This window comes from Geospiza fortis, unplaced genomic scaffold (genome assembly GCF_000277835.1).
Source record: "Geospiza fortis unplaced genomic scaffold, GeoFor_1.0 scaffold254, whole genome shotgun sequence".
Lineage (NCBI taxonomy): Eukaryota > Metazoa > Chordata > Aves > Passeriformes > Thraupidae > Geospiza > Geospiza fortis.
Window position 1 is genome coordinate 458,204 of NW_005054441.1, and position 21,937 is coordinate 480,140.

Genomic DNA, 21,937 nt, shown 5'->3' on the forward strand with positions numbered 1-21,937 from the left:
GCCCCAGGAATGGGGGTGGGATAATTGACTGCCAGCCTGGCAGGAGGAGCCTCCTGCTCCCTCTTCAGAGCCAGAGAACCAAACCTGTGTGTGGTGCCCATAACTGGTGGTGTTTGTTCATGGCTCCAGTGGTGCTTGGTGCCATCCTAACCTTGGCCCTCTCAGTGGAAATGTCAGCATGCCCTGCTCTGGAATGCTGTGTGTGACTAATGCCACTGGAGTGCCTGGCTCCTGGCTGACTTAGAGTGAAATACAGCTGTTTTCTGAAGGACTGAGAGCACTGAAGGTGGTGAAGCCTCAAGCGGTATTTTTAGTACCAAAAGTGCTGCGTATTAAGTTTGGCTTTGGGCAGATTTTCAAAAAGGAAGTCACCCCATGATTAATAACAGGAAGTGGGAGAGCCTCAGAGCAACCTCCTGGAGCCTGACCAGCCTCTTTCTCTCTCTGTCTCACCTCCAGAGCACCACTTTACAGAGACCTGTTATTCCCACAGAGTTTGGTGCTAAAGTCCCAACCAACATTCGTCAGAGGTATCTCAACCTCTTCATTGATGAGTGCCTGAAATTCTGCTCCTCCTCCCAGGAAGCCTTCGACAAGGTCTGTACACATCCCTGCTTCTCAGGGATAATGTTTGCAGCAGGGAATGACCTCCTCTGCCTTGGCCAAAACCTTCTAAAATGGTAGCAGATCCAGAAAACTGAATTGCATTTATGCTTGCAGAAACTTGGGGGTGGGAGCTTGATGATCTTAAGGTCCCTTCCAAGGCAGACCATTCCCTGATTCCCTGAAGATTCCCCTATCCACAATTGGCATTAAATATTACCAGACTGGGCAACAGCAAGTGTCATTCCAGTGGGGGCTTCCAGTAGGAAATCTCATTTGGAAAGCTTGCCTGAGCCCTTTAATAACCCCAGGAGAGGAAAACAGAGGAATGTGCATTGTGGTCAAAGAGCTTCTGCTCTGCTGCAGCCAGAAACACCTCCTGGAATCAGAGTGTTGAGCACAGGGAAGTGTTTGGGATAGATATGTTTGGCTGGGAATTGGTTCCTTGCTGCTTCTGAAGGTTGTTAAGGAGACTTTTAAGGAGCTTTCTAGCAGTAGGGACAGTATAGTAGGATTTCCAGAAGCAGAGTGGAGAGAGTAATACATTTTCTTGGAAGAGCTTGGCTGTTAGTTGGGTAAATGTGGGGCATTGTGTGGTGTGTTCCAAAACAAAGCAGACACCACGAGGATTTCTCTTGTGGGATTCCACCTTCCCAAGGAGTCACCATTTGCCAAACCTCCTTTCCTTACCAGTTAAGATCTTGCACTGCACCAAAGTGGGGAAAGCAGCCTTGCCCAGGCAGTTCCAAGCACAAGAATCAAGAATTACTTGATGAAAACATGGCAAGGTTGTGTCACAGACATCTTTTATGAAAAATCTTTTCTTTAAGATTTTTTCTCTTGAGAAGCTGAGAGGCTTCAGGAACAAAATGTAAACAATGATTATCTGCTGCTGTGGAATGCAACAGGTGCATCTGTGATTGGTCTCATGTGGTTGTTTCTAATTAATGGCCAATCACAGTCAGCTGGCTCGGACTCTGTCTGAGCCACAAGCCTTTGCTATTCACTCTTTCTTTTTCTATTCTTAGCTAGGCTTCTGATGAAATCCTCTCTTCTATTCTTTTAGTATAGTTTTAATATAATATATATCATAAAATAATAAATCAAGCCTTCTGAAACATGGAGTCAAATCCTCATCTCTTCACTCATCCTCAGACCCCTGTGAACACGGTCACAACGTTAGATATTCCTGGGAGCAAGAGCAGCCCTGGAATACTTCAGCCAAGGTGGCAGCAGACTTTATACTGGGGGAAAGAGAAGGGATGATACCAATTCAAAATATGTTAAAGTTTGAATTTATTTTTTTTTGCTAAGTAGGAAAGTTTTATTAATCTCTTCAGGAAAGTTTCACATGAAAGTGCTTTTGCCAGCACTTTGTTTAAAATAAAATTACTTTTTTCCTCTTACTTACCTGAGCAAGTACATATTGGTGCCATATTCTGCTTTATTACTCAATTCCTTCTCAGGCAATTTTTTTTGGTGGTCCTACTGATGTCTTGTGAAGGCTGAGCTAGAACAGAGACTGGACAGAGCTAAAGAATAAAGCAGGGATTTATTGGGAGGCCTCAATGGATCCACCTTGGGCAGCACAAGAGCCCAGCCAGGGCTGCACCCAGGATAAAAGCCAAAATGGTCACAAAATGCACGACCGGGTAGGGGGTCTCTCACTTTGATCAGTTCTGCTCCATTTGCATATTGGAGTTCATTGTCCAATTCCACCCCAGCCCATGCAGTCCCATCCTGCTTGTTTTTCTCTCTCCAGCCCATGCACAGAGCTCACCATCCCCTCCTGTGAACCCAGACCCACCCACTAAAGCAGCACAGAATGTGAAAAATAGAAAAGCTGAAACCTGAGGCATCAGTACTTGGAGTCTGTATTTAAGAGCCAAACATTTCTCCAAAAGCCATGGAAGTGTGGCTGTCCCATCCCTGGAAGTGTCAGGGGGCTTGGAACAACCTGGGATAGTGGAAGGTGGAAAAAAAGTGATCTTTGAGGTTCCTCCCTGTCAGAACCCAGGACATTCCTCTGGCTGCCCTGGAGGACTCCAGACCCTGGCAGGGGGCTCAGAGACCTTGGCATGGAGTCGAAGACAGAAACAATTGCCAGCTTTGTGTGAAGAGTTACAAGCCACAAGGGTTTGAATAGAATGATAGTGAATTTACCACAGGGTGAAAAAGTAGAATTTTGGGGGTTTAGAATAGGGGTTCAATAGGCAAGGTGGAGGAATGTGGGTGTGTTCTGTCTTTCTCCTTCTTCTTCTTGTCCTCCATCTTCTGCTGTGATGGTGACACTTTTGGGTTCGGTTAGAGTAGAGACAGACTGTCTAACATAGGGGATAGGTACTGGAAAATGATTGTAAATAAAGTACAGGTAGTTCTTAGTATAAAAAGATAACACTGCCCTGAGGGCAGTCAGTGTGCCTCAACCCGACCTGCTGGCCAGATCTCAGCAGGTCAGACAGACGATGTATTAGATAAGAGTAAATAAACAACCTTGAGAATGAGAGCCAAGGAATCCTTCCTTCTTCTTCCATCTCGGGGCTGGGAAAAAGAGACTTTCCAACACCTTGGGGTCATCTCAACACCAGAGACCTCATCACCTCCCAACCCAAACCATTCTGTGGGTCTGTGAGCAGTGAAGGGAGTGTGTGTGGTGATGACTTGTGCTGTTCCCAGGCCCTGGCAGAGGAGAAGGTGGCCTACGAGCGCAGCACGAGCCGCAACATCTACCTGAACGTGGCTGTGAACACCCTGAAGAAGCTCCGCAGCCTCGTGCCCAACTCCCCAGCCAGCACCAACAGTAGGTACCTTGCAGCTGAACAGCTGGAGCCCTGCTGGGATTACAAACCACGCAGAGAAACTTGTTTCAAAAGCCAGAACCCATTTCTCAGCAGCATTATGCTGAAAGGCAAACAGCTCCAGTTTAGCTTTTTATAGTCTGGCAAGCCTTAATGGGCCTTCAAGAGGCAGGTCGTGCAATGCTTTGTTGGCTTTCTCAGCCTAAATGGAGATAATGCCACATGGGTGGGTTTTTTTTTAGCACAAGTTCTTTCAAATGAAAAGCCCTGCTAATGGAGTAACTTTCACATGATGCCTTCAAAGTGATAGACTCGTCCATCACCACAGAAATCTGTTACACACATTAAGCTTCAAGAGAGAAACGAAGAGGGTTAAGACATTTCATTATTGGCTCTCGAGAGGGTACATTAAACAATCAATTTGTGCTGTTCTTGTGAATTTTTTTTTCTTTGGTCTCTTCCCTTTTCTCCCCTCTGTCTTCATTACGTTCCTGGCCATTAGGCAGAGCAGCTGAACTTGGAGGCTGGCCTTTAGGAGAGGGCTGCCAGTTAATGATTAGTAAAAAGCCCCTCTCTGCCATTGTCTGATGTGTTGAGCATATTCTAGAGCTCTGAAGCTCCTTTCTGAAAGAAGCTGAAGGATCCTGCGTGGGAGGTTGGTCTGCAGGGCCCCAGAATCAAAGCTGCCTCCTGGGGGTGGGTGATGCCCTCACACAGCACATGAAGGGGTCAAGTTGTTTCTGTGCTTTCTCCTCTCTTCTGGTCAGTTGCAGGGCTGACTGTGCAGAGTGAGCAGGGAGAGCCATAAGTTTCTAACAAAACTGGAAAAGTGTGTTTGCTGCCCTTAAAATTGCTGTGGGCTGGCAGTGTGAACAGAATACTCTCTGTGGTGCTGGGATGGAAATGCTGGGCTAGCATGTAGCACAAAGAATCCATTTCTGGAGCAAAACAAGAGTTAAAGGGAGTAAACAGAATCCTTCTTTTGCCCATGTGTAGTGTCCCAAACTAGGACTGAAGTCACCCACTGGTACCTGATCTCTGTCCTCCTGTGCTGTTCCCCTCTCCTTGCAGAGACAAGTAACAAGAAGGTGGTGTCCCACGAGGCTGTGCTGGGAGGGAAGCTTGCTGCCAAGACCAGCTTCACTCTGAACCACTCAGGGAGCCTGAGAGCCGAGGATCTGACAGGTCAGAGCCTGCTCCTGCTGGGCTGTCACTGCTGAGGGGGAGCTGAGCTGTGACACTGACTGGGGGGTGCAGGATCAGGCTGGTGCATTCACCTCCAGTGCTGGGGGCACTTTAGCCACCACACTGTCAGAAGGATCCAAAGCTGTTGGAGAGTGCCCAAAGGAGGGACACAGAGCTGGGGAAGGGGCTGAGGAGCAGCTGAGGGCACTTGGCTGGTTCAGCTGCAGCCCAGGAGACTGAGGGGAGGCTCCTCGGGGGCTGCAGCTCCTCCCCAGGGCAGGCACAGGGGCAGGGGCTGAGCTCTGCTCTGGGACAGGGACAGGAGCCCAGCAAGGGCTGGAGCTGGGCCAGGCCTTGGCATGGAGCTCAGGGCAAGGTTCTGCCCCCCGAGGCTGCTGGGCACTGCCCAGGCTCCCCAGGGAATGGTGCCAAGGCTGCCAGAGCTCCAGGAGCTCCCAGGGGTGCTCAGGGTGGGGATGTTGGGGTGCCTGTGCAGGGACAGGAGCTGCACTGTGGGATCCAGCTCAGGATCTTTTGGGATTTGATCATTCCATGGATCCCAGGACACCTGAGACTGCCCCAGTGTCACACAGCCCTGGTATCCAGGAGCATTAAGCCAGAGACTTTTGCTCATTAGTGTAATTAATGTCAGATTGCCCAGCCAGCTGAGCTTCCAGCTGACCTTTAGTTACTGAAATATCAACAACAAAAATGACACATTACCACATCAGTAATCCGTGTGAGTCCCTTCCCACTCAGGATTTTATGACATGAAGTGCTGGGATTTCTCTGTTCTCTGGCTGCATCACAGAGCTGCAGAGTCCCTTGGGGGATGGTGACGCCGCTGACCAGTGCCCTCCTTCTGTCCTCACTGGGGCTCTGAGGTCACTGCTGCAGCCTGGCTGGCTTTGATGCAGCATCAATAACCATTCAGAGCTGCCTCTTGTGCTTTGGGCATTATTTTACTTTAACTTTCTTGCCCTGAAGCAGTTCTTTACAATGTGCCTGTCAGATTAAAAAGCAAACTTAAAAATCTCCATCTCTGCAGGGCTCAGTTTCACTTTCCCCAATGTCACAGTAAGGTCGTATCGTAGCCAAAGGGTTGTGCCACGAGCATTTTTCATGTGGGCTCAAATCAGTTATGGGTATTTTGGTTGCCAAGAGATGTAGGCAAATTGTGGAGGAGATCAGAGGAGAGCCAGGGAGGCCATGGAGCAGAAGGAATTGACATTGAGAAAGCTTAAAAGGGCCAATATAGCTCAGCTAAGCAACATCAAAGGGCACCCAGGAATATTGGAAGGGTTTAATGTAGCAGCCAAAGGAGATATTGAGCAGAGTGCAAGAAGTTATAATTATTCTGTGAAATGAAACAAGCAGCCTGAAATCAGTAGCAGGAAGAAACTTCTGATAATTAAATTTTTAGGGAGCTGTGGGTGGCTTTTAAGGGGTATTTGAGGGCTGTGTTACCAATTATCAGCTGTTGCATTTAAACATTAAAATGGAAGAAATCTCACATTTAGTGACAGGACACAGGGAATGGCTTTCCACTGCCAGAGGGCAGGGATGGATGGGATATTGGGAAGGAAGTGGTGGCTGTGAGGGTGGGCAGGCCCTGGCACGGGGTGCCCAGAGCAGCTGGGGCTGCCCCTGGATCCCTGGCAGTGCCCAAGGCCAGGCTGGACAGGGCTTGGAGCAGCCTGGGACAGTGGGAGGTGTCCCTGCCATGGCAGGGGTGGAATTGGGATGATCTCCAAGGTCCGTTCAACACAAATTGGGTTGGTTCTATCAGTAACAGCAAGGCTGAAGATGGGCCTTTTGGAGGAATTCTCTTCCAGCTGTGCTTTCCAGACTTAATGCTCCTTGTTCAAGGAGTTTAAAAATCAACTTGTACAATAACGGCCAGATTTTAAAAATGACCACCCGACACCTATTCCCCTGTAAATACTGAGCTGAGACAAGTTCAGAATAGTGGGGGAAGTTCAGTTTATCAAGGCAGGAGACTTGGTAAAGGCAGAGATGCAGGCAGTGCTTTGGTGCTGAGAGCTGAGTCTGTGTTTGTGTGCAGGAGCTGCCCTGTACCGGCGCCTCAAGGAGTACCTGATGACTGAGGAGCAGCTCAAGGAGAATGGGTACCCAATGCCTCACCCTGAGAAGGCTGGACGGGCTGTGCTCTTCACTGCAGAGGAGAAGAAAGTCACTGACTGTAAGCTCTGCTGCCTCTTTCCTTCTGCAGGGTCTGCTGGCCACAGCAGGAGCTGCCCCTTGATGCTGTTGGGATGGGGAGTGTGGCTGCAGAGCTCTGCTGCTCTGGAGAGTTTCTTCAGCTTTCACATCCTGAGAATGCTATTTTTGACCCAGAGTTTATAGTCTGTGAGGCTGAGGGAGGTTTCTAATTTCTAATTTCCAGGTAAAAAGTGACAGGATGAAAGGAAACAGCTTCAAGTCGCACCAGGAGAGGTTTAGATTGGATATAAGGGAAAATTTCTCTGTGGAAAAGGTTGTGAAGCATTGAACAGGCTGCCCAGGGCACTGGTGGAGTCATCACCCTGTAAATGTTGAAAAAATGTGTGGATGTGGCACCTGGGGGACATGATTCAGTGGTGAGCATGGTGGTGGTGCTGATGGTTGGATTTGATCTTAAAGGTGTTTTCCACCCTCAGCAGTTCCAGGATTCTGTGCTGCCAAAGAACAACAATTGACCAGGTTGGAAAGAGGCTCCTGTTCTGCACTTTGTGACCCTCCCCTCTCCCAGGGGAAGGATTTTTTTCTGTCTCTGTCTGTGTGAGCTGCTGTTATGGTGGGATAAGGACTGACACAGGGCCAGGCTGGCTTTGCAGTGGGTCCTGCTCTGCTGCTCTGGATTGCAGAATTTTCTCTTTGATCTCGTGGCACTGCTGGACCAAATAGTTCCCCAGAGCCCTTTGTGCAGCTGGACAAAATGATCATAAAACCACAAAATAGTTTGGATTGGAAGGGACTTCAAAGTCCAGCTCATTCCACTCCCTGGAACACCTTCCACCAGACTGGGTTGCTCCAAACCACATCCAACCTGGCCTTGAACCCACAGGTACAGCCCTGCCACAGGATGGAGTCTTCCTCTGAATTTTCTGAACTCAGGGCAAGATTTGTGCTCCTCAGCCCCTGCCTAAAGCAGGCTGTGCTGCAGCAGGGACAAAATCCAGACTGGTGATTTCTGTTGAGGTGCTTTGCCACGCTCCCCTGAGCATCTGTGTGGAGAGACCTCACTGAAGTGTGTTAAGTGCTCATCCATGTTAACACCTTGTGCCTACATTTGTCCTGTGGTTGCTGAAGCAACCTGGGCAAAAGCTCTCTTGCATTAACACTGTCAAGTGCTGTATTTGTGAGAGCCCTTTTTTCCCAGGAACAAGCCAGCTCCTTTATATGAACCTGAGCTCATGTTCCTGGTTTTGTTCCTGTAGTTTCCTGCAGATGTTGCAGGATCTTTGAATTTCTCCTTGTTTAACTAAAGCTGTTGCTGCCACTGTGACCAGTTGGGCAGAGCTGGGAGTGTGGTAACAACTTTAATGCTCACACCAAAATGGAATTTTGGTGGAATCATGGAATTGCATGGAGATCAGAAGAATAATAGCTCCTTCCCAGTGGCTTTTTGCAGTCCCTTCCCCATTTTGGGCAGTAAAAGCAGAGGTGGTAGGAGGGAGCAGTTGCAGACTGCCAGGCCCTGCCCTAAGTGCTCCTTCATCCAGCTGCTGGAAAATCCTGACAGAAAAGCTGTGCCCTAGAAGGGCTAAAATGTCCTTTGGAAGTGACAAGGCACAGATCCCCTGGAAACCAGGCTTCATTAGCTCTGGTGTCCAAAGAATGACTTATTTATCCTGTTCTTAAAATAACTGTGTTAGACTCCAACGTAATTTGCTGTGCATGGAGAAACAGTGCAGCAAACCTTGCTGGACCTGGGGGCAGCTTATGTGGACCAAAGCCACTGGAGAGTCTGTGTTTGCCTCTGGGAAGTGTTTGGGGGGCAAATTTCAGAGGGCTTCCTGTGCCTTTATAGGAATTCGCAACAACATTTGGAATATTTTATAAGAAAAAACATCATTGAACAGCATTTGGGGCTGAGTGATGGTGATTTACTTACTTTGGCCAGGTGAGGGGTAGGAAGGGCTGCTTGCAGTGACCTGGCTGTTGTTTGTCTCCTGTCCCCAAGCCTCGTGCAGGATCTGCTGTCGCTGTGGCACCGAGTACATGGTGTCAGCCTCGGGGAGCTGCATCCGCAGGGAGGAGTGCGTCCATCACTGGGGGCGGCTGCGCAAGCAGAGAGGTACAGCCCTGCCACATTTTGTGAAAATCCCTTTGCCAGCATTGCTTCTCCTGGGAAACTTCAGCTGCTCCATGTTCTGCTCCTCTGGAATGTGATCTGGAGAATTGTTTACCCAGCATGTGAATTGTTTTCAATTAATGGCCAATCACAGCCAGCTGTGTCAGGCTAGAATTATTTACTCAACATGTGAATTGTTTTTAATTAAAGACTAATCACAGCCAGCTGTGTCGGACTCTGTCACGAGATTTTATTTTTCATTCTTGTGTAGCCTTCTGATGTCTCCTTTCTCTTTCTTTAGTACAGTTTTAGTATATAATTTTCTTTTAATATGTATCATAAAATAATAAATCAACCTTCTAAGAACTTGAAGTCAATTCTCACCTCATCCTGGGACCCACAACAACACCACAGCAATTAATAACCACAGGTTGGCCCTGCTGCCTGTGCTCCAGCCCCAAACACAGGCTCTTCCTCAGCTTTGAGCTTGATTTTGGGGCTTGTCACGCTCCCAGGTGGTGGCAGTTCTGTGCCAGTCACTGCAATGACCTCACAAAGACCTGCTGGGCTTGGCTGTCCTCAGAACGTGACACTGGGGCTGCAGCAGGGGGGTTTCATCTTTGTTCAGAAAAGTAAAGGAAAAAACCTTCCTGTGCTTTTGGAAAAGAATCAGCCCTTTAAAAGGCTGACTGGGAGCACTAGAGGTCTGTCACTCCCAGGAGAGTTCACTGATCTTGGCTGAATTCATTTGCAGCAAGGCACTAACCTAGTTTGAGCTGTGCTCTGGTTTTCCATCAGAGCAGCTGAGTGGCTTCTGGAGTTTGTCTGGCTGAGTACCAGAGACTTAAACTCTTTAGATTGCTGCCTGTGAATGCACAGTTATTTTTCCCCTGTGTTTGACACATTTTTGTCATGCTTATCCAGGGGATCTGCAGTGAAAGCTGAAGTTCAGGTCTCTTGTTAACAAGATTTTTCTCCTTGACCCTTCATCTCTTTCTCTTTCAGTGCCAGGTGGGTGGGAAACTCACTACAGCTGCTGCTCCGGAGCTGTGGGGTCACCAGGCTGCCAGGTTGCTAAAGTAAGTGATGGAACAACACCTCTTTATTCTCAGTGACATTTGTGCTCTGCTCACACTGGCAGTGGCTGGGAAATCCTTGCTTAAGCCTTTAGAAGAACAGTGGCTTCCCTTAAGGGGATAAAACAGGTGCAACTTAAATTGTTTTTGCTCTGCAGTGGTAGGAAAATCCAGTATTTGACACTCAGCTGTCTGGAGTGAGCTGGGTTCATTTATCCTGATCATTTATCGTCTGCTTGAGGGACATAGGAAAGCTGATGTTCTTCAGTGAATCACAGAAGGAATGAGAAATAAAGGATTTCCTTTTAAGGAGCAGTCTCAGGGCCTTGGCAACAGTGCCAAACCCCTTTTCCATCTTTTCCAGATTCCCATGCTAAGGTAACTTTATCCTGGTGGACAGATCTTTTCTGACAAGTTTTTGTGGTTGTAATGAGGGGAGGAACCTTCCCAATGAGCCTGTTGTAACTCCAAATGATCACAAAACTTCTTTTGAGGGAGCCCAGCACTAGAAAAAAAGAATGAAGAACCTTCTCAGATGTGGAGTTTAATGGAGCAGAGCAGTGTCTACCTTTGCACAGGTGGTTTTTTCTTTCCCTTAGGTAGCAGGAGAGTTGGTGTGCCAGCCCAGCATCCCCAGTCTGTCCTGTGCTTTTCTCTCAGGTCTCTGGGCATGTTCCTTGTCATTGTTTTAGTGGCATTTTTTTATTTGGCAGCAGCCACACAAGGGAGAACCAAAAGCTAGAGGTAGAAAGTGATTCTGGGCAAAATTCAAGGTTTATTACAATTTATTTATTTACACCATAAAAACCTGCCCTGCAGAGTCAGATTGGATGGGATCAGGTTATTACTTTTTGTTCTTTTCCACGTGAATTTAGTTTTTTTTTTAATCACTTCTCTGGGCACCCTGTGCCAGGGCCTGCCCACCCTGCCAGGGAACGATTCCTGATTCTCAAGATCCCATCCAGCCCTGCCCTCTGGCAGTGGGAGCCATTCCCTGGCTCCTGTCCCTCCATACCAGTATAAAAAGTCCCTCTCCCTCCTTTTTCTAAGCCCCCAGTTTTTACAGCACCCTTTGGTAGATCTAAGGTTGAATCCACAGCCTGCTCAGCATCAGAGCATGCAGTGAAAATTTGTAATGTTGGGGTATTGGGGAGCACAGAATCCTTCAGTGTTGAAGAAGGGCTTTGAGAGCAGAAAATATTTGTAAAGAGACACCATTCTCAGTAACTGGAGCAGTAAGCTGGTTAGAAAACGTGTGTGTGTCCAAGCACAGGGGTGGGAAATCCTTGTTTAAGCCTTTAGAAGAACAGGGGCTTCCCTTAAGGGGATAAAACAAGTGCAACTTAAATTGTTTTGCTCTGCAATGGTGGGAAAATCCAGAACTTGGCACTCAGCTGTGTGAGTGAGCTGCGTTTGCTGCAGTTGGGCAGGGAGGCAGGAGGTGGCAGGAGGGAGCTGTGCTGCTCCAGGGAGCCTGCAGAGGCTGCTCTTTGTGCTCCCTCAAAAACAGGAGCAACTTCCCTGCCCTCCTCCCAGCCAGGAAGAATTGGGCATTTTCAGGACAACAAAAATACCCAGTGGGATTTTTTTCACTTCACTGCTCAGTTCTGTTGTATCACACAGGGAGGGAAGGGCTGAAGCTGCAAGGGACAAGTGTTTGGTGTCTCCTGGCTGCTGAGCTGCTCTCCCCAATCCCTCAGCAGAGCAGTTCCATGCCATGGGTGCAGAGTGGACAAGTGCAGCCCCTTGTACCAGGGAAGCAGTGATCCATGAAGCCTTTGAGCAGTGCTGGATGTGGAATCTGGGAGAGATTGGCCTCAGTGTTGGCCCAGCTGCCTCATTAACTTCAAATGATGCAGTTCCTGTGCTCTGGCTGTACCTGCAGTAGTGACCTGTGCAGGAAAATATGCAAATCCTGCTTTGGTTTCCTCTCTGCCCACACATGGCAGCTTTACAAGGGCCTCAGTTCCTCCTCTCTCCAGCCTTTAATCCTGGGACAAACAGTTTCATTCTTTGTAGGGTGAGACCTTTGGGAAGCTCTGTCCTGTGCTGGGCACTGCTGAGGCCCCACCTCAAATCCTGGGGACAGTTTTGGGCTCCTCATGACGAGAAGGACATTGAGGGGTTGGAGTGTGTCCAGAGGGGGAAACAGAGCTGGGGAAGGGTCTGGAGCAGCAGGAGAGGCTGAGGGAGCTGGGAAGGGGCTCAGCCTGGAGCAAAGGGGGCTCAGGGGGGACCTTGTGGCTCTGCACAGCTCCTGCCAGGAGGGGACAGCCCAGGGGTCGGGCTGTGCTCCAGGGAACAGGGACAGGAGGGGAGGGAACGGCCTCAGGCTGGGCCAGGGGAGGTTTAGGTGGGAAATTGGGAAAATGTCTTCACTGAAAGGTTTGTAAAGCATTGGAAGGGGCTTCCCAGGGCAGTGGTGGAGTCACCATCCCTGGGAGTGTTCAGGAAGCATGTGGGTGTGGCACTTGGGGACATGGTTTAGTGGTGACCATGGTGGGGCTGCTGGGTTGGCTTGATGCTCCTGGGGGTCCTTTCCAGCCTTAAGGATTCAGTGATTCCTTGGTTTTGGGCATGGCAAAGGAGGCTGTGCCCAGGCTGCTGTGGTTGTACACAAATACATGGAGATTTAGGGACAGACAAAACTTCAACACAACAAAAAACCCCACTGGGGAATAAGGGAGGGAGAGCATCACCTCTGGGTGTGGTGCAGGTTGGTTTTACCTAGAACCGTGTCAGTAGGCAAAAGGGCAGTCCCAGCTCTGCCTTGCCCTCTGTTACCTGTTCCTGCTTCCCCTTTAAACTTCCTCCAGCTCAGATCCCCTGCTTGCCAGGAAGGTTTCAGGATAACCAGTGGGATCTGAGCTGTGGAGGAGTGTGGGAGTACCTGTGTTGCAACAGCACCTCAGTCATGCACTGGCTAAAACCACTTGTGAAATCACTCCCTGAGTTTTCCTGCTGGATCTTGTTGACCCTGGAGCTGGGAACAATGCAGGTGCTTGGAAATGCCCTCTGTTGCCTCAAGTGTGGTGGGCTGGGGCTCCTGTGGGTGTGGCTGGCTGCGTGTGGGTGCACACATTGCTCTGGAGTCTGGGCTTAGGATCCTGCACCTGGCCTTGTCTTGGCCACAGGAACCAGGAGCTGGAGTTACAGCAGAGCCAGGCCTCAGTGTGACCCTTCCTGGCCAATTCTCCTCCACACTGAAAGCTCCCTCTCCCCAGACTTGTCCTGCTCCTCCGTGTGCTGTCAGTACGATGCCACCAGCCCTGACGTGCCACTGGAATCAGGGCTCCCCATGGTGTGTTTGCAGTGGTTGTGAACCTCCCAAAACTTATTCCTCATTAGGAAATTATTAAAACCCAAGTGGAGGTTTGTTGGAGTGGGCTCTTTGGCTTCTTGTTCCTATGCTCACCAGCTGTCCCTCTTTTCCTCTCAGCAACACGTGCACGATGGGCGCAAGGAGAGCCTGGATGGTTTTGTGAAGACTTTTGAGAAGCTGCCCACGACTGATGGCTACCCTGGGATCTATGCCTTAGACTGTGAAATGGTGGGTCCAAAGCCAAAACAAAGCTTTTTGGGGCTGCCTGAGGTGTGACACAAGTGGTGAAGGGAAGCTGTTTGCTGACCTGATTCTCTCTCTTCTGAATATTGGTGCTGGAGGTGTAAATGAGCTCTTATTGATTGCTGTGTTTGCCTTGAGGGCTGTGCAGCCCTGGCAGGCTCTGACTGGCCCACGCTGGGCAGTGCTGCTGCCTGGCCTTGCTGCATTTTGGGAGCTGCAGCCCTTGGGTGAAGGGCTCCACAGATCCCACACTGTTCTGGCCTGTGCCTCTCATCACACCTGCCCTGTTCTTGCAGTGCTACACCAAGCAAGGACTGGAGCTGACAAGAGTAACTGTGATCAACTCAGAGCTGAAAGTGGTGTATGACACCTTTGTCAAGCCAGACTCCAAGGTGGTGGATTACAACACCAGGTGAGGATGGTCTTCCTTGGGACAGAGCTTTGTGCTCTCTCAGGAACTTGTTGAAACTCCACTGACCACCACTCCCTAAGGGCTGAGGGGCTTTGAGGTGTTTCTTCAAGTGAAGGACCCCCACGTGTGTGCTGTTGCTGTGCAGGTTCTCAGGTGTGACAGAAGAGGACCTGGAGAACACGAGCATCACCCTGCGGGATGTCCAAGCCGTCCTCCTGAACATGTTCAGTGCAGACACCATTCTCATAGGGCACAGCTTGGAAAGCGACTTATTTGCACTAAAGGTAACTTGGGCTCTGCCTTCACATCTCCCTGGGGTGCTTTCCCACCCTGAGGGGTGTTAGGTGGAATTTAGGAACTGTTTATTTCCACGGATCGGGGGGGTGGCCTCACCTCGGGTCTTCTGTGCAGTTTTGGGCACCACAATATAAAAAAGCCATGCACCCATTAGAGAGTGTCCAGAGGAGCTGTGAGGATGGGGAACGGTCTGAGGGGCCTCATGAGGAGCAGCTGAGGGCACTTGGCTGGTTCAGCTGCAGCCCAGGAGACTGAGGGGAGGCTCCTCGGGGGCTGCAGCTCCTCCCCAGGGCAGGCACAGGGGCAGGGGCTGAGCTCTGCTCTGGGACAGGGACAGGAGCCCAGCAAGGGCTGGAGCTGGGCCAGGCCTTGGCATGGAGCTCAGGGCAAGGTTCTGCCCCCCGAGGCTGCTGGGCACTGCCCAGGCTCCCCAGGGAATGGTGCCAAGGCTGCCAGAGCTCCAGGAGTGTCTGGACACAGAATTCACAGAATTCCAGAATCCCTGGGTTGGAAGAGACCTTCAAGATCATCAAGTCCAACCCAACCCCAACAGCTCAACTGAACCCTGGCACCCAGTGCCACATCCAGGCTTTGTTAAACACACCCAGGGATGGGGATTCCACCACCTCCCTGGGCAGCCATTGCAGAACCTTATCACCCTTTCTGTAAAAAACTTTTTCCTGATATCCAACCTATATTTTTTTCTTAAAATCCAACCTATATTTCCCTTGGTGCAGCTTGAGGCTGTGTGCTCTGGTTCTGTCAGTGCTGCTGGAGAAAGAGCCCAGCCCCAGCTGAGCACAGGCACCTTTCAGGAGCTGCAGAGAGTGATGAGGGCAGCCCTGAGTCTCCTTTTCTCCAGGCTGAGCACCCCCAGCTCCCTCAGCTGTTCCTCACAGGGTTTGTGTTCCCAGCCCCTCACTGACAGAGCTCTCAGGGGTGCTCAGGGTGGGGTTGTTGGGGTGGCTGTGCAGGGACAGGGGTTAAACTCAATGATCCCTGAGGGTCCCTTCCCACTGAGGACATTCCAGGATTCCATGGTTTGTCCAGTCTCTGAGCCTGTGTGAAGCTGGCTGTGGTGGAAGTGCAGGGGAGTGGGGTCGTGTCTGTCACTCGTGGTGTCACCTGAACTCTCAGTGGCTGCTGCTGCCCAGGGTGACAGAGCTGGACAGGGCTCTGAGCAGCCTGGGCTGGTGGAAGGTGGAACAAGATGGTCTCTAAGGTCTCTTCCAACCCAAACCATTCCATGATTCTATGACTGATCCCAAATCATTTGCCTCTCACCCCTGCCTGATCTGTTCTCTGTTCTGTGCCAGCTTTTCTAGGAATTGTGGTGTCACTTTGATGAAGTTATTTTGACCTTTTACCTGTCCTGTTTCCTGCCTGGCCCTCATCAGCCTGGTGTGCCCAGGGTCCTGCCAGGGTGTGTGTCCTGCCCTGAGGGGTTTGTCCTGGGTCACCAGGAGAGCATGTGGCAGGCAGGAGCCAAGTCTGTGCTCACATGCCAGAACTTCCCTCAGCCATTCTTTGTCCCACAGCTCTCCTGCTGAAGCCTCTGTGGCTGCCAGCTCCCAGGGCTGGGCTGGCTTGGAAGCAGGAGCTTTTAATGCCTGTAAAACACTTTACCTCTCCGTGGCACCCTTTATCCCAGCTTTGGAGAGGCTTCATCATAATCAGAAAGACATTATTTCCAGTTAGATCAGCTCGAGATGACTGCCTTGGCCTCTCAGAGGCTTGATTTTCTCTTAGCACCACAGCTGCTGCCAAGAGGAGGAGCCCAGAGCAATGTGGGGTGTCACAGCGGAATGGCCCAGGGCTGTGGCCATATCTCACTAATGGCTGTGGCAACTTCCAAGTGCTGATGGCATTTCAAGTTTTATTTAAAGCTTTATTATCCTGTTTCCTCACTCTTCCTGATCTACATAAGTAATTACCAGTGTGTCTGGGAGGGTGCCAGGGCTGAGTGCAGTCCAGGGGAGATTATCCATAACATTGGCAGTTTTATATTCTGAGGAGTGGAGCAGGTTGTTCCTGTTGAAGTGCAGTTGTGGAGCTGTTACTGATGGAGTTCTGGGTTGTCCTGCAACATGAGCTGGTGCCTGGGGGCAGAGAGGAGAGGGGATTATCAGGGTCCTGTTGGAGTCATCCCTGTTGGGACAGGACACAGGTTTATCCCTTAGGCCCTGCCCTTCACTCCTGTGCTCAGGATGTGGGACTGCCCTCACCCACATTCCTTCAGCTCCCACTGAATGCAGCTCATGACAGCAGAGAATTCATCTTGTCTTAGCCTGAGAGGAAGAAATCAGTGTTTAAAAAAGCCAAAGCCAGCCTGCCCTGTGGTTATGGACTTTATCAGGTGAGGCCTTTTGGCTGTCCCCAGCCCCCTTGGTGCAGGGCAGGGAGCACTTTGACCTGGTCAGCATCCCCAGTTCCTCCAGCGTGGTGACAATTCCCAGCTGAGCTGTTGGATTAGAGGGCTGGAGCCCCTCTGCTCTGAGCCAGGCTGGCAGAGCTGGGGCTGCTCACCCTGGGGGGAGCTCAGAGCCCCTGGCAGATCCCAAGCCCTGTAACTTGAAGCCAAGGTATTGGAGCAGTGCCCTTGATTTCAGTGAGAACAGAAATGGGTTCAGATGTGTTCAGTCCTTGGGGAAGCAGGGCTGGAACCAGGAATTGGGCACTGAAATAATCTGCTTTGCTTCTGTGCTGGGAGAGCTGGGGGTGCTCACCTGGACAAGAGAAGGCTCCAGGCAGAGCTCAGAGCCCCTGGCAGGGCCTGAAGGGGCTCCAGGAGAGCTGCAGAGGGACTGGGGACAAGGCCTGGAGGGACAGGAGCCAGGCAATGGCTCCCACTGCCAGAGGGCAGGGCTGGATGGGATCTTGGGCAGGAATTGTCGATTCCATCCCTGGAATGGATTTCCCAGAGAAGCTGTGGCTGCCCCTGGATCCCTGGCAGTGCCCAAGGCCGGGCTGGACAGGGCTTGGAGCAGCCTGGGAGAGTGGGAGGTGTCCCTGCCATGGCAGGGGATGGAGTAGAAACCCTTTAAAAAGTCCCCACTCAAAACACTCTGATATGATTCAGTGATAGAATTTCCTTGTCCCATTCCACCCTTGCTGAGCTGGTGCTGGTTAAAAACTTCCTGTTGAGTCACTGCTGGTGGATGGGAGGATCTGGGGTTGGTTTGCACCCTGAAGGCCAGGCCTGCTCTGTGGCAGCAGTGGGATGTACATCCTGCTTTGTCATGTGTGCACATCCTGCCCACTTGTGTCCCCATCTCAGGGTCCCGGCATGGTTGGGTTGGAAGGCACCACAAAGATAACCCAGTTCCAATGCTCTGCCATGGGCAGGGTGCCACTCACCAGACTGAGAAGCAGCTGAAATGTTGCCACAACTCCCACAGGGGCTGTTGTGCAGTCAGCTGGTTCTTCAGTTCAGTTTTTAATTGGGAAATGCTCCAGAGCTATTCCAGCTTCTCCAGGCTGGGGGGTAAAGGAGTGACACAAACTGGATCAGCCCCAATCTCTGCTGAGATTCAGGAAACCTCCTGAATGTGAGGTTCCAGGGCTGTGGGGCTGGCACAGCAGTGGGAATGCTGTGTGCCCACACCCTGCATGGGTGCCCACATCCAGCCAGAGCCTCCTGCCAGACTGGTTGGGCTGGAAGCTGCACGGAGCCCAGAGCTGACCAGAAGGTTCCTGCAGCAGGGCTGATCCCCAGGAGTGCCTGTCCCTGTGGGGGTGGTGAATAACCCTGTTGCTGTGCTCGTCCCCAGCTGATCCATGGCACTGTGGTGGACACAGCAATCGTGTTCCCCCACCGCCTGGGGCTGCCCTACAAGCGGGCGCTGCGCACGCTGATGGCCGACTACCTCAAACGCATCATCCAGGACAATGGTGAGACCTCTGGGGGACCTCCTGGCTGTGCTCTCCTCAGCCCTGCCTTCCTCTGCTCTCCCCAGTCCTCCTGCCAGTGCTGTTTTCTGCCCTGCATGTGTGTGGTAGCTGGGAATGTGCTGGTGTAAGAAGCCTGAGCCATAGTTCATTTGTATGAGCCCTGTTCCAAGGGCAGAGCTGTCCCTGCTTCCCTCCCTGTGCAGAGTGGGACCAAGGAGGTGGTGTGGGAAGGCTGAGGGTGGCTCTGCCAAGGCCACGTCCTTCCCTCCCTTCTCTCTGTGGCCAGCTGGGATGGACCCTCCTGCTGGAAGTGGGACCTGTTCCCTCCTGTCCTCCCTGAGCACATTGTGAACACTGCTGGGGAAGCTCCCAGCTGTCCCATAGCTGATGGTGCCAGGCTCAAGCCCAGCAGAAAGTGTGGGTTTAGTGGAAAAAACATGTTTAATGTTAGGAGTGTTCAGCCTGGACAAGAGAAGGCTTTGGGGACTCCTTAAAGCTCCTTGCAGGGCCTGAAGGGGCTCCAGGAGAGCTGCACAGGGACTGGGGACAAGGCCTGGAGGGACAGGAGCCAGGGAATGGCTCCCACTGCCAGAGGGCAGGGCTGGATGGGATCTTGGGCAGGAATTGTTCCCTGGCAGGGTGGGCAGGCCCTGGCACAGGGTGCCCAGAGCAGCTGGGGCTGCCCCTGGATCCCTGGCAGTGCCCAAGGCCAGGCTGGGCAGGGCTTGGAGCACCTGGGACAGTGGGAGGTGTCCCTGCCATGGCAGGGCTGGGATGGGATGAGCTTGAACAAACCATAAACCACAAACCATTCTGTGATTCTGTGGAATTCTCTCAATCCCCAGCTGTGGCTCAGGGTGCTCCCAGGTGTGGCTGTGGCTGCAGCTGGCTCTGCCTGGGGAGCTCCCTGGGCTGGGCTGAGCAGGCAGAGGGGTCAGTGCCACTGTGTTTGTGTCCCCAGTGGAAGGACACGACTCCAGTGAGGATGCCAGAGCCTGCATGGAGCTGATGGTGTGGAAGATCAAAGAGGATGCGAAGGTGAAGCGATGACCTCGTGTGGTGTCTCTGCTGTTCTCCTGCACCTCTGTGAAGAAGCAGTGCAATAAATGCCCACAGCCACTCTGTCCCCCGTGCCAGCAGCATGTTCCTGCTCCCCACCATTCCAGCAGGACTCCTGCACTCACACCTGCAGTCCCCCTGCCCAGGTGGTGGCTCTCAGATCCTCAGGCTCCACCTGAGGGATTCTCTGTGGTCCAAGCTCTGCCTTTTGGGCCTGGCAAGGTGGTTTGAGTAGCACAACCAGAACTTCTTGGTTCCTAGGAGAAGCTTGTTAGAGGTAGGTTGGAGATGTGCAGAAGGATCTTTCTGGTTCAGTTTAAGGTAGATTGTTTACTTTTTTTTTTTTCCTCCCAAATGTAACTTAAATTGCCTCTGTACTCCAAAGCAGTGTTTGGAGAGGGGGGAGATGGAAGAAGGTTGGGCAGGAAGCTGTGAGTGGATTGTGGAGCTGGTGTGGGAAGCGAGAGCTGAGGATCAAGCACTTGGGAAGGGATCTGGTGCAATCCCTCTGTGGAGCTGCAGAAGAGGGAGGCTGGCTCTGAGGGAGAGCAGTGAGGTGGGATCTGGGAATTGCCACCTGCTGTGGCCCAGGTGATCTCTTTGCTGAGGGCTGGCTGGCACCTGGTTCTGCAGTCAGTGCACAGGGGAACCCACCAGTGTCCCCCCTTGCCCAGACCTCAGGGAGCCACGAGGCAGGACAGGGACAAACAGCTCCAGAGGCAGGGAGAGGCTGCACCCCCTCACTGCAGGGTGGGACAGGGCTCCTTCCCTCACCCGCAGCTCCCACTGAGCTTGTGTTCAGGGAACAAGGTTTTGGGGGTGCAGATAGGGTTGCAGCCAAGGGTGGCCTCAGCAGAGTGCAGGACTCCCCACCAGGCTGGCCCTGCTGCAGGGACTTGGTCCAGGCAAAAGCAGTGGGGGAAAATCCTTCATTTCACCTCATTCACATGTTGGGATTCTGCAGAGAGTGAGGGACCCAGCTGTGTGTGTGGCACCTGGACTAGAGCGGCTGCTGGCTGTGACTGGCACTGGGGTGATTGGGTGGCACTGCTGGGTCCCTCTTCCCAGCCCCTGCTGCTGCCTGGGGACAGCAGAGCTGAGGGGAACAATCCCCATGGACCCCGTGGTCTCTCAGCTGGGCTCAGGGAGCACCTTCACCCCAGAGCAGGGACCCTGAGCCTCCCTGGCAGCACTGGAGTTGTGTCCCTTGGTGCTGCTGTGTCCCTGTGTCCCTGGCTGTGCCAGTCTGGGGACAGTGGGACAGAGGAGCTGCTGGGCTTTGGTTCCTGTCAGAGCCAGGTGCTGCTCACTGCTTTGTGCCCCTGTGGGCTCAGGGCTTGGGGACAGCTCTGTGTCCCCTGCATGTCCTGCTGAGCTGGGATCAGGACAGGGGTGTCCCTGCTCCAGCCCCACGCTGGCCCTGGGGGACTCTCCCATCCCCCTGCTGCCCTCGGAGGCAGGGAGGTGACTCCTGTGCCAGGCTCTGCAGGAGCCTCCAGGATCAGCGGGGCTCTGCAGACTCCTGGTGCTGCTGAGCCCATCCTTGTTCCCTCTGGCAGCCAGTTCCTTACCCCAGGTTTTGGGGATGCAGCTCCCCCAGTGCTTCACATCCAGCTCTGCTCCTTCCCTGCCTTGGGGCTCCCCCCCAAGCAGCCTTGGGAGCCCTTGGGCTGTCCCTGTGTCCCAGTGCCTGCAGGGATCAGTGCTGCTCCTGCCCAGGCTGTGGGACAGACAGTTCAGTGCCTCCCAGCTGGGGAGGGAGGGTTTGTTCCTGTTTCTGCCTCTTTGCCATGTTTATCCCCCGTTTATCTTCACCCCTGGCTGCAGGGATGGAATGTCCCTGGAGCAGAGCTGGCTCTTGCCTCTTGCCTGTTCTCAGCAGGCAGCTCCTGCTCCCTCCCAGCCTCCCACAGCAGCTCCTGCCCTGGGACAGCCATGGGCACCGTGTGCTGTGTCCTGCTCTGCAGCTTTGGCTCCATCCCCCCTCCCGGGGCTGGGGCAGGCAGGGAATTCCTCCAGGCAGGAATCCTGCCAGCCCATGCACCTCCATCATCTCCCCTTCCTTTCCCCATGGTCAGCCTAAGCTGAGGCTATTGGGGTGGGGGTGAGGGGGGTGTCTGTGTCAAGGGATGTCCCTGGGAGGGTGGAACCATATCCAGCCACACCACGGGTGTGCTCAGAGCCAGTCCTGGCCCAGGGCTGCCATCACCTCCCCAGGCACCAGAGGTTTGGTTGGGTTGTACAGAACGATTGTAACCTGTAACTTTTTGTAATTGTTTTTAATAAAAGAGTGTTGACTAGATGCACATCCCCGAGTCTGAGACTGCTCTGCCTGCTGGTGGGTTGTGGAGGGGGGGTGCTGGAGCCATCCTGGAGCTGGGAGGGGCTGGACAGGCTTCCCAGGAGATCCTTCCCAAGCTGGAGAAGTGAGTTCAACATGTGCATGGTCCTGCAGCTGAGTCTGGGCAATCCCAGCCCTGAGCACAGCCTGGGGAGGAACCTGAGGGAAGGATTTGGGGTGTTGGTGGGTGAGAGGCTCAGGCTGCCCCGGCCATGGGCACTGAGCCAGAAACCCCCCCTGTGCTGGGCTGAGCCCCCAGCGTGGGCAGCAGGGGAGGGGGGGATTCTGCCCCTCTGCCCCTGTGCTCAGGTCAGACCCCACCTGCAGAGCTGCCCCAGCCCTGGGCAACAGCAGCAGGAGGACGTGGAGCTGCTGCAGCCAGGCCAGAGGAGCCACGGAGATGCTGCAAGGGC

The 21,937-nt window shown here is 52.5% G+C and overlaps 1 protein-coding gene across 1 annotated transcript in view; it reads left to right on the top strand.

The window, feature by feature from the left end:
- The window catches only part of REXO1 (RNA exonuclease 1 homolog), a 40,144-nt gene extending 18,653 nt beyond the window's left edge, over positions 1 to 21,491 (top strand). Inside the window, exons 6-16 of the mRNA XM_005427303.3 lie at positions 460 to 597; positions 3,280 to 3,403; positions 4,473 to 4,586; positions 6,652 to 6,789; positions 8,773 to 8,886; positions 9,889 to 9,962; positions 13,399 to 13,509; positions 13,821 to 13,936; positions 14,082 to 14,220; positions 18,004 to 18,124; positions 19,086 to 21,491. Of these exons, the coding sequence (XP_005427360.1) occupies positions 460 to 597; positions 3,280 to 3,403; positions 4,473 to 4,586; positions 6,652 to 6,789; positions 8,773 to 8,886; positions 9,889 to 9,962; positions 13,399 to 13,509; positions 13,821 to 13,936; positions 14,082 to 14,220; positions 18,004 to 18,124; positions 19,086 to 19,174 (1,278 nt within the window). The 3' untranslated portion in view covers positions 19,175 to 21,491. The remainder of the gene's footprint in view (positions 1 to 459; positions 598 to 3,279; positions 3,404 to 4,472; positions 4,587 to 6,651; positions 6,790 to 8,772; positions 8,887 to 9,888; positions 9,963 to 13,398; positions 13,510 to 13,820; positions 13,937 to 14,081; positions 14,221 to 18,003; positions 18,125 to 19,085) is intronic.
- Positions 21,492 to 21,937: the final 446 nt, after the last annotated feature.